This window comes from Dasypus novemcinctus, chromosome 26 (genome assembly GCF_030445035.2).
Source record: "Dasypus novemcinctus isolate mDasNov1 chromosome 26, mDasNov1.1.hap2, whole genome shotgun sequence".
NCBI lineage: Eukaryota > Metazoa > Chordata > Mammalia > Cingulata > Dasypodidae > Dasypus > Dasypus novemcinctus.
In genome coordinates this window covers 19827542-19839755 of record NC_080698.1, presented here as the reverse complement: position 1 = coordinate 19839755, position 12214 = coordinate 19827542, and the positions used below count along the sequence as shown (strand labels likewise).

Sequence of the window (12214 nt, the reverse complement as noted above, 5' to 3'; positions counted from 1 at the left end):
GAATTTGGGTTTTATGAGTTCTGCCTTGGGGATACAGGACTCCAGTATTAGTTATCTAGTCTAAAAAATTTGCCCAAAACTTTGTACCTTAAAAATAATAATAAAACATGTATTATCTCACAGTCTGAGGGTTAGGAATCTGGGAGTGGGAAGCCTTGACTGAGACTGGAGGAACCATTTCCAAGCTCACCCTCATGACTGTTGCCTGGAAGTTTCAGTTCCTCATCACATAAGCCTTCATATGACTGCCTGAGCATCCTCTTGACAAGGAAGCTGGCATCCCCCACAGTGAGTGATCCAACAGAGGGGAGAGGGTCTATTCCCAAAATGGCCAAGTCTTGATACCTAGTCTCAGAAGTGGCATACCATCTCTTCTGCCATATTCTATAGGTCACACGGACTAACCCTGGTACAATATGGGAGGAGACTTGATGAGAATATGAATATCAGGAGATGGAGATCATTGGAGAACAACTTGGAGGCTAGCTACCTTATTCATTACATCCCCTCAACTCTATGCAGGCTTTTTCCTTTTTAACCCCTGCCATGTTTCCCTCAATATAACATCTTTCATGGGGAATAGGAAGACTTCATTTCTCACTTTCCTATTGCTTGTCATTGTTGCACTCTTTCACATTGGATAGAAATATTAGGTCTAAATTAAGACTTTATATAGTATTTTTTTAATTCAAGAGATGATTTATGCTCTAATTTGTAAAATCTTACTATTGATCCTTGATTTTAATGCTGTCATTTTTTAAAATTCTACTTTTGGTCACATATATATAAAACAAATTCACTATTTAGAGATTTTGAGTGTATAATTCAGTAGCATTAATTATATAAACAATGTTCTGTTACCATCTCTACCATCCATTACCAAACTTTTCATCACCTCAAACAAACTCTGTATCCATGAAGTAATATCTCCCTATTCCCTGCTACCTCCAGTGCCTGGTAACCTCTAATCTACTTCCTGTCTTTATGAATTTGTTTATTTTATATATTTCATAAATGTGGAATCTACAATATTTTTCTTTTCATGTCTGGCTTATTTCAGTTAGCAAAAGTTTTAAGGTTCATCCATTTTGTAGCATGTATCACAATGTCATTCCTTTTAAGACTGAATAATTTTCCATTGTATGGATATACCACAGTTGTTTGTCCAGTCATCTGTTGATGGACAGTTAAGATACTTTCAACTTCTGGCTATTGTAAATAATGCTGCTATGAACACTGGCATACAAGAATTTATTTGAGTTCTTGTTTTCATTTCCTTTGGATATATACAAAGGAGTGGAATTGCCAGGTCATATGTTAATTCTGCATTTTACTAAGGAGCTGTCAAAATTTAATGCTCTCTTAAAACAACTTTATTACCATGAAAATCAGAGTGCACAACAATGGCCGTCTGACAGAAAACTCCAATTTTAGATGCCATAAAATAGGACTCTGTCTTACCTACCCTCATTATTACCTTGAGCCTATTTTTAAATGAAATTTATATCTTCCCTCATAATCCCATAATTTCCAGCCAGAGGACAATCTTTTTGTATTTTGATATCAAGGTATCAAATATATAGTAAGTATTCAGTAAATGTTTATCTATTCAATGAATTTGTATTGAACATGCCAATTATATATGTTGGGTTGAATTAAATATGCTCTATTATCCCAATATATATGAGGAAATTCTACTGCTTTTTTCAATATATACCAACTACTGCAAGCACCAAGTAATGCACTGACAGGGTGGTTCAGGGCTCTCTTCTTTCTCATGATCTAAAGATTTGAATTGAATTTGACAACAAGTAGCCTAGCCTGAAATCAATGTACATCTGGATTGCATGCATTAGTGGAGCTCAGAATTAATTGCCTAAGGGAGTAGATAAAAACTACAACTGGATTACTAGAGGGCCCACTTTAAACTAATGAGATAATCACTGTAAGTACCCTATACCTAGTATGCATGAGTAGTTGCATTCAGTAAGGAAGAGCTTGGTGAATAACTACGTTCTATGCTTGGTTAATGCTAAACCCAGTTATTAACTATTCTGGATAAAAATGAATGTAGCAGCATCGATTGAGACTGGTTCATTTCTTTTCACCTTCAACTTGAACAGTTTATTTCAAAGTTGTTTTACAGACAATGAAGCCTTAAAATTGTCATACAAATAAATCTCTCAAATCCAAGATACTCTAATGGACTCAGATATGGGCCACTTGGGGACCTATCTGAGGAATAAGTTCCTAGGTTGAGAGCCCCTGGGAACAGGAACTCACTTCAATTAGCTCCTGCTATTTCAGAAAAAAAAATAGTGAGTCATGATCTGTCTCCATCAGTGCCCTTGTCCTCTGACTAGAGGTCTCTGTCCAAATTTCTTATCTTACTATACAAAATAGAGGCACATGGGGTCAACTATTAAGTTGAACCACATAAAATTATTGTTTTTGTAGATCATAAATTGTTACCATTAATTTCATGTGATTCAATCTAACACTTATACCTCATATCCACAAGATTTAGTCAATGTTAATCTTCTACAAAATTATAATTATCATATTTGACCATAACACGTAGGCCACAGGAGTTTTGGGGTGTTTTTTTTTAACTTTTCCTTTTTTTTTTTTTTTTAATTTATTACCCCCCTCTTACAGCTTGTTCACTGTCTGTCTACTCTCTGTCCATTTCTGTCCATTTGCTACATGTTCTTGTGTGTCTGTTTGTCTCCCTTTTTGTTGTGTCATCTTGCTGCGCCAGCTCTCCATGGGTGCGCAAGCCCTCAGCTCTCCACAGGTGCAGGCCATCAGCTCTCCACGGGCACAGGCCACCTTGCCTTCCCAAGGAGGCCCTGGGACTTCAATCCAGGGCCTCCCATATGGTAGGCAGGAGCCCAATTGATTGAGACACAGCTGCTTCCCTAAACTTTTTCTTTTCATGTAATTTCAGCTATACTGGACAGTTGCAAAACTAAAACTAAAAACAAAAACAGACCTTGAATATACTCCCTGCTATTTACTAACATTTAAATTTGGTTTTCTTTCTTTTCTATTTCTTTCTTTCTTTTTTCTTTTGTTCTCTCTATCTTTCTCTCTTTCTTTGTCTATCTATCCAACACCAATTTTCTAAACATTTGGGAATAGGTTACATACAACGTGCTCGTTGAATATGTAACACTTCCATGATGTTTCCTAAGAACAATGATATTCCTTTTATCAAGTTCAAGTAATTTAACATTGATATATAGCATATAGTCTATACTTTTTTTTTTCAATTGCTCCATAAATGTCCTTTTGGGCATTTTCTCCTCCATTATTATATCCAGTACAGAATCACGTATGACATTTAATTGTCATTGTCTTTAGTTTGTCTCATTTTTAAATTGTGGAAACATGTGCACAATATAAAATTCCCCATCTTAACTACTCCATGCATTTAACTTAGTGGCATTACTCAGATTCATAATGTTATGCTACTCTCACCAACATCCATTACAAAAACTTTTCATCACCCCAAATGGAAACACTTACACCCATTTTTCATTAATTTCCCATTTCTCCTCCCCTGTCCCAGGTAATCTGTACTCTACTTTCTGTCCCTATGAATTTCCTTATTCTAGTTATTTCATGTAAGTGGAACCATACAATATTTGGCCTTTTGTGTCTGATTTCTTTCACCCAACATGATGTCTTCAAGGTTCATCCATAATGTAGCATCTATCAGTACTTCATTTCTTTTTACAGCTCAGTAACTTTCCCATGTATGTATAAATCACATCTTGTTTATTCATTCATCTTTTGATGGCCATTTGGTTTGCTTCCACCTTTTGGCTATTGTGCTGCTGTATGAATATTGGTGTCTAAATATCTTTTGGAGTCCCTGCTTTCAATTCTTTTGGGTATATAACTGGAAGTGGGATTGCTGGGTCATATGGTATAGTTCTATGTTTAACTTTTTGAGGAATACCAAGCTATTTTTCACAGTGGCCGCACCATTTAACATTCCCACCAACAACATACTAGAGCTCCTATTTCTCTGCATCCTCTTGTTATTTTCCTTTTTTTTTTTAATAACAGACATTCTGGCGGTATGAAAAAGTATCTCACTGTGGTTTTGGTTTGCATTTCCCTAACGGCTAATGATGCTGAACATCCTGGCATGTGCTAATTGCCCATTTTAATATCTTTTTTGAAGAAATATCTATTCAAGTCTTTTGTTCATTTTTAATTGTTTTCTTTCTGTTGTTGAATGGTCAGAGTTCTTTATATATCCTGGATATTAAAACCTTATCAGACATAGCAGCATTATTCACAGTTGCCAAAAGATTGAAGTAATCCAAGTTCCCATCAACCAATGAATGAATAAACAAAATGTGGTTTATACATTACAATGGAATATTAGTTATCATTAAAAGGGAATGATGTCTCGAAACATGGGACAAGATGGATGAACCTTGAAGATACAATGTTGCGTGAAATAAGCCAGACACAAAACGATAAATACTATATGTTCTCACTTGATTAGAAACAATTAGAATAAGCAAACGCATGCAGTCAGAATCTAGAATATAGGTTACCTGGGGACAGGTGGGGATAGTGAATGGGAAGGTAACACTTAAAATGTATAGGGTTCCTATTTGGGATGATGGAAATATTTTGGTAATGGATGGTGGTAATGGTAGCACAACATTGTGAATGCAGTTAACAGCACTGAAATATATATCTGATTATGACTAAAGGGGAGAATGTTAGATTGTATGTATGGTAATAGAATAAAAAAATTTTAAGCCATGGAATTACACTATACAAATAATGAGGCCAAGATTAAGTCATGGACCTTCATTAATAGTACAATTATAAAAATGTGCTGTCAATTACAGCAGATGTTCCACACCAATGCAAGGTGTTGGTGGTGGGAATCCTGTATTTTATGCATGATTGTTCTGTAAGCCCACACTTTCTCTAATAAAGGCAAAGAAATACTTATTACATTTTATAATTAAATATTATAAAATATTATTTATAATAAAATCTCATCTCTAAAAAATCCTAAGGTCATTATTCATTCAGGAGAGCCAAGTTTTTGGTATAGCTGAGGCTTATTTCCCCTTTTAAACATCAAAACCTTTTATTATGAAATGTACCCCCTAAGCTGTGGTGGTTTTGCCGGTTGTAATTAAATAATTTACATATGTATTTATCAACACTTGCTGCCTACCAGTCACATATGTGACTTAGCAGCTTACATATGTTAACTAATTCTTTCCTTTTTTTTTTATATTGTTAACTAATTTAATGTCACAATAATTTGAGGAAGGTAAGCACTGTTTTTATAGCCTTGTTTTATAGATAAGTAAAGCAAAGTGCACTGTGATAAGGCTGCTGTGCCAAGGTCACACAGCTAAGTAGTAATACAGCCAGAATATGAACCCAGAACCTGAGTTCTTAAACACTATCATAGACTTCCTAACATCTCTCTGCATTGGACAGTAAACTCTATAAGGTAGGGATCCAAATCCATGCCAGGCCTAGAGTAAATCTGATATTTGGTGAATGAATGAGGGAACAAATGAACAATCGACAGACTTGAAGACTATATTTCGGCATTTAGAGACTTTTGTGGTTTTTTTTTTTCTCTTCCTTGACTCTCACTGGCTTTTTGGAGAGGCAAGATTTGACATAAATAAGGTACTGTGCTAAGCGCTGCAGGTTATTCCTAGATAAATAAGATGACTATAGCTAAGGCTGGGACCAGTTAACTATTACATTAGTCCTTATTTAAACTATATGAATTAGATGAAGCCATAAACCAAGCAGTTCTGTAAATCTCACGATTTTATAAGGCATTTCCTATCAATAAATGGGGATGATGGTTTTTAATGTATAAAGTGCTTTATATATGTATTAAAATTGATGACTTAAATTTTAAAGCTAGTTAAGATCCTCATCAAAGGTATTAAACACCTTCAAAATGGTTCATTTTATGTTTGCTTTATGGCCAAAGGAAAGGCAAACTTGAGTTACAAAGTCACTCAGACATTAATAGTGCACTAACTCATGCCGGGAGCAAAAACATCAAAAAACACACCATCTGGTTGTGTTTGGATGCAACATAAGCAAATCTGTCAGCTTTCTCATGGCCTTCTCTTTCATATACTATTTGCCATTCTGTACTGACCATTCCTGTTAACATTATGTTCTTCAGATTTGATAGCAAAAGCAGTTTCAATTTGGCTACATCATTCTTAAGACATTAACCAGACAAACTCTATGTTTCCATCCACAATCCCTTCCAAAGATAGAACTTGTCTGCACGAACAATGAACCCTTAGTATCTGACTGCCAGCTTGATTTGTTATTTGTCAGCTGGGGAGAAAGTTGTGATATCCAAATAAAATGTTCATGGAGTGATTTTCAGCCTATAAAACAACTGAATAAGAAAAATTGAAGACTTGACAGCTGAATCTAGTTTGGACTGTCATTAAGGAACTTTTGTTCGTTACTATATACTGAGCATCCCCTTTGAACCAGGTGCTGTACTAAATATTCCATTGGGATTCTCACACCGTTCTCTCCCACCCCAGCAACCTTTGCCAGAAATGTCTGTCTTTCACCTCCTAAAATGTACCAGAGTCCTTTTGCCTTCAGTCTTCAAATGGTTCCCTCTGTCAGAACAATCACTGCCACACCATTTTGCCAGGCCACTTGCTATTTATCCTTTATGACTCAGCTTAAATGTCTTTTTATTGAGAAGACTTTTGTATTAATCAACCAAAGAGATTCTGATGCAAAGTACCGGAAATCTTTTGGTTTTTATTAAGGGTATTTATTTGGGGTAAAACCTTACAGTTACAAGGCCCTGAAGAGTTCAACTCATGATATCATTGTTGTAGAATTTGAGAGAGGTTCAATTATTTGCGTATAGAGAGGCCAGGACTCAGGAATGATTTTGAGAAGGAAAAATGGTTTATTGACGGACGGCCGGACTCAGGAGCTTTCTGTTTCGATCCCGAGCCTCAAACAAGATTTTTGAGTCTCTTTTATACAGAGAGGAAAGGCCAAATGGTTCTGTTGTTTCAATTCTCAATAGGCTTGAATTAGCATATATCTTCCACATCCTAGGTAAGCTTGTAGCATGGACTTCATACATTCTAGATAAGCTTTTGGCCCATTTAGTTTGCATTTCCCCTGAATATTTAAAGTTTATAGAGTTTGCATTGATAAACTGTTTCCTGGGACTGAAGTCGTTTCCATAGTCACCAAGGGCAGGACTGCAGCCTCTCATCATCCCACACCCACAAGTCAGGACAGACAGCTTAGGTTAAGGTTATCTCCGAAGAGACAAAGAGCCTCCCACCCATAGCCCACATCACCGTAGGAGATACTTTCTCACCCAAGTCAATTGATTGTCACGTGTTGAAGTAAGATGGCAGGCCTTCTCCTTCATTTTTCCTTTTAAGGCCCTGGGGGCCCAGCTTCTTATCTCAGCTGTAGGCTGGCATAGGGTTTGTTTCTTTCTGGCTTCCTCAGCTCAGCTGCTCTTTTCTCTTCAGCTACAAACTATCAGGCAAATGGCTCAACTCTCTTCCCAGGACCTCAGGATCAAAGTTCTCTCCTCTGCCATGTCTACAAAGCTCTCTTTCTTCCTGAGCCTTCTTCTGTGTGTCTTCTTGAGTATCTGTTTCTATCAGCCCACCAAAGGGGTGAGGACTCAACCCTGAGTCACACCCTACTGACGTGGTCAAATCAAAGCCCTAATCTTGATCAAGTAAATGTAAAACCTTTGAATTTAATACAATCTAAGGATATCATGCCCAGCGGAAGAGACCAGTTTATAAACATAATATCTTTTTTTGGAATTCATAAATATCAAACTACTACAACTTTTCTTGACATCTTATGCTTTTAGATTCCCCCATTATGCTCTTTCATAACAACTTGAACTTTTCCTTCATAGCACTTAATAAAATGATAATCATTTACCATTTGATTTGTTTCATATTCTCTGCTAAGTATAAGCTTCAAGAAGGCAAGGGCAGGATCACCTTGTTCACCACTAGATTTGCACCCACTATAAGAGTTCCTGGCACATTGTAGAGGACCAATAAATATTTGCTGAATGACAGAATGAGTAAATCAATGAATGAAGACAGACCATATCTTCATAGTTTAGCATGAATTTTATGTAGGATATATGCTATTTTAGGATCAGTCCTAAATAATTAAAAAAATTAAACAGCAAATGTTAAATAAAATTACTTTAGTAATTAGATAAGGAGAAAGTGGTTAGTGGTGGGGTAGATGGTGGAGAGATGAGTTAATTTAGATCTAGCAGAACATCCAGATGCCAACAAATAGTCATTAAGCTCCTTTATAGTTTGGTTCACAAAACTGAGATTAAAGCACCTTTCCAGGTTTTCCCACTAAGTGTCAGAGAAAGTTTGAGAGCCAGTAGTTGCCAAATGAACTTAATGATTAGTCTTTACTTTAAGATTACCTGCTAAAAGTTTTTGTTTTTGTTTTTGATTTCTCCTTTATTGGAGAAATTGCCCACAATTTCCCTCAAAGAGCTATCCAGTAAGTAGTAAAACAGTTTTGGGTGCAATGAGAGTATAAAAACATAGAAAGGAAAGATGATGCAGAGGGAATTTGAGTCTTTTAATTGTCAGTTACATTCTTATAAGATTTCGATTGGAATTTTGTGATAATCTCTACCTTATTCTGCCTTCAATAAAAGCTAATGGATTTGTGGTTACTGGGGATTTTCTCTCTGTCCCTTGTTGACTGGAAACTCAGGTTTTGTTTTGGGTACACTTCAAACTTTGTATGGTTTTGTACTCTGTACTATTGTGTAAGCTCTATAAGCTAAAGTTTCCATGATTTTTCTTTATGGTATTTAGTATACAACATTTTATTTCAGGTTCTTATTGGCTTCCAGAATTCACTTCCCCTTTTAATATAAAATCTTAGTTTATCAATATTGGCATTGATGTGGAAATTATCTTTTTCTACCTCAGAGGAGTTTGAAATATGTCAAATATATATCTGGAGTTAGTTTACTTGTTCTTCCAAATGTTTTCTGTTTTGATAGAGTTCATTTACTTAATTACTTTATATTGATTTTCTAAATGTCAATGACAAATAAAGAATGGATAGACAAAGAATACCTGAAAACTGAAATGTGTATATCTAGTGCATTTTTAATGACTGGAGCATTAGGACCTTTGGAAACCATTACATTGTTGATGACTATTTAAGTTTTTAGTTAAATGATTCATTTTCTTTTTCAGGATTAGGAAATTAAAATCTAATTAGGAAAGTGCAATGGTTTGGGTGCATATAAACCTCTTCTAACATGATTTGCCTTTATAAACTTGGTGTGAGTTTATACTTACCTAGGGATTCTTTTCCCCCTGCTCATTTACTACTGATTTGTTCTCCCTGCAAATATTTATTGAGTGCCTGCTGTATACCAAGCACTATTTGCTGCTTTGTGGATACAGCAGTGAACAAAGCAAAATTCCAACTGACAAAAATATTCTTGTAATTAAGAGATAAGGAGCAGGGGACAGGTGGGACAATTAACAAGTAAATATATTGTATACATTAATAATGTTATATACAATAACATACTAATGGTTATTATAACACACCCAGGAGAGTAATATTATTCATAATAAAAGATATTAAGTGCTATCTTAAGGAGGTTTTTTGAGGGCTGATTGGTTGAATTTTCCTTACTACTCACACACAAATATACACCCAAAAGTTTTTTCCACTAATTTAAAAAACGGCAACCTTACTCATAAAAATTAAACAAATATAGAAATTATTATGAAGAAGAAAATAAAAGCTATGCTTAACCTATGCACTTAAAGTTCTTTTACATTTTGGTAAAATTCCTTCTAATCTTTTTTGCCAGTCATACATTTTATATATGTGTGTGTGTATGCATTTTCTAGTTGATACATTACTTTCTTTTAGCTTCTTATCTTGAGGCTTTCCCATATCATTAAGACATCTTCATAAATACAATTTCTTGTGACTCTTAACCATCTTATGCCATGAGACACTGTAATATGTTTAATCCTCCTTGAGCACTGAGGATTTAAGTAGTTTATTTTCAGAAATTATAAATAACTATTTATATTAACCTTTGAGTTTCTAATTATTTTTTTCCTTAGATTAGATTCATAAATTGGAATAACTGAGTAAAATGGCCTGGACGTTTTGAAGGCTTTTGATACATTTAATAAAATTGCTTTCTGGGATGGTGTTACCAATTTCCATTCCCACTTGCTATAAATGACAAGAGTGAATATCTTTACTATAAAGGAGGTCATACAAATAAATAAGTAAAAACACTCTATTAGTAAAATGAGTTAAGATCATGAACGGAAAATTTACTAAAAAGAAAATGTAAATCACCAGATAGGGAAGCGGACTTGGCCCAGTGGATAGGGCGTCCGTCTACCACATGGGAGGTCCGCGGTTCAAACCCCAGACCTCCTTGACCCCTGTGGAGCTGGCCCATGTGCAGTGCTGATGCGCGCAAGCAGTGCCCTGCCACGCAGGGGTGCTCCCTACATAGGGGAGCCCCACACACAAGGAGTGCGCCCCGTAAGGAGAGCCACCCAGTGCGAAAGACAGTGCAGCCTGCCCAGGAATAGCACCGGCCACATGGAGAGTTGACGCAGCAAGACGACGCAACAAAAAGAGACACAAATTCCCCGTGCTGCTGACAACAACAGAAGCAGACAAAAACAAGAACACACAGCAAATGGACACAGAGAACAAACAACTGAGGGGGGAGGGGCGAGAAATAAAACATAAAAAATAAATCACCAGATAAATATATATGAACTATATAAAATTTCATTAGAAATATAAATTGTAATAATAAATACTTTTAAAATTATAATGTATGTTTTCTTCAAAAGTGGTCAAAATTAAGACTTTAACATTGGGGGAGCTTGGTAAATGGTAAATAGAAACTCTTGGTACTATTTTTGTAACTTTTCTATTACTCTAAAATTATTTCAAAATAAAAAGTTGAAAAGTTAATTATTTTCTAATGACGTGGGTGCTTAAGTTATTCAATAATGACATTGTATTTATTGATCTCATATTGATGAGCAGAATTACTCCCAGAAACCTTAATTGGCGTATACCTAACTAGATCTTCTCTCAAGTCACACCTAATATTGAAAAGTGAATATAAAATATTTACAATGAATGTTCTCATTTAGTGCACAGTTACTCTGAACCCACTCCGTATGTTATATACATTGTCTTATTTTAATGCTATCTACAACCCTAGGAAGTTAAAATTATCATGTTCATTTTACAGATGAGAATGCCCAAGGTCATACTCTAAAGTAGTTTTAATTCATTTCATTGAAAGAGTACGTCCATTCAACAGAAATGGCTTATGTTTTAGGAATGAATATTTTTCTTTATTTCCAGTTGTACTTGGTGTTTCCTTTCCAAGAGATGAACCTACCGACGTTATTCCACGAAGCTGCCAACTAACGACAGATGTTCCACAAGTCACACAGCTGCTAAATATGACTAAGCTTCGCCAAACTGAAATAAAATTTGGAGGTCATCCCCTAAATTCGGCAGAATCAGGTATGCATATGCAGGCACCTAGATTATAAGCATATTAAGCAAAAAAATATATATGTATATATATATGGTCTTGCAATGATGCTTTATAGCTTGAGGTGAAATATTAAGTCACCTAAGAGATAGCAACCCATGTCATTGATAAGTAATTATTATTTTAAATGTTCCTTAGCAACTAAAGTATTTTCTGGATTTTTACATGAGAAATCAAAACATCTATTATTGTTCCTCTCTGTCTCCTACCTGCTTCTAACCTCTGCCAATTATACCTCCTAAACATCTCTCCAGTCTCCTCCTCCCTCCTGTTAATACTTATTTCATAGTTCAGATGCCCCTTCACTCATCTGGGAGGCATTAGCTTCCCAGCAAATCTCCCACATTGCTGTCAGAATTCTCTTTCTATAATTTACTTTAACATACAGAGGTATTTTCTACTTCAGCCCTGAACCTTATGGGAGTGGGGGTAGGGTGTAAAAGTGTTCGGGCCATGTTTCAAAGAAATTGTTCTTTACCGATAGAACAATAATGTTAATCATGCAGATGGTAAAATAAATGGCAATTAGCACTTAGCCCAGGGTGGGAGCTG

General features: G+C 35.6%; 1 protein-coding gene across 9 annotated transcripts in view; it reads left to right on the top strand.

Moving 5' to 3' along the window:
• The window catches only part of CFAP20DC (CFAP20 domain containing), a 341279-nt gene that overhangs the window by 172442 nt on the left and 156623 nt on the right, over positions 1–12214 (top strand). For all 9 annotated transcript variants that reach the window (XM_058288694.2, XM_058288692.2, XM_058288689.2 and 6 more), the window contains exon 7: positions 11467–11631. In XM_058288694.2, the coding sequence (XP_058144677.1) occupies positions 11467–11631 (165 nt within the window). The remainder of the gene's footprint in view (positions 1–11466; positions 11632–12214) is intronic.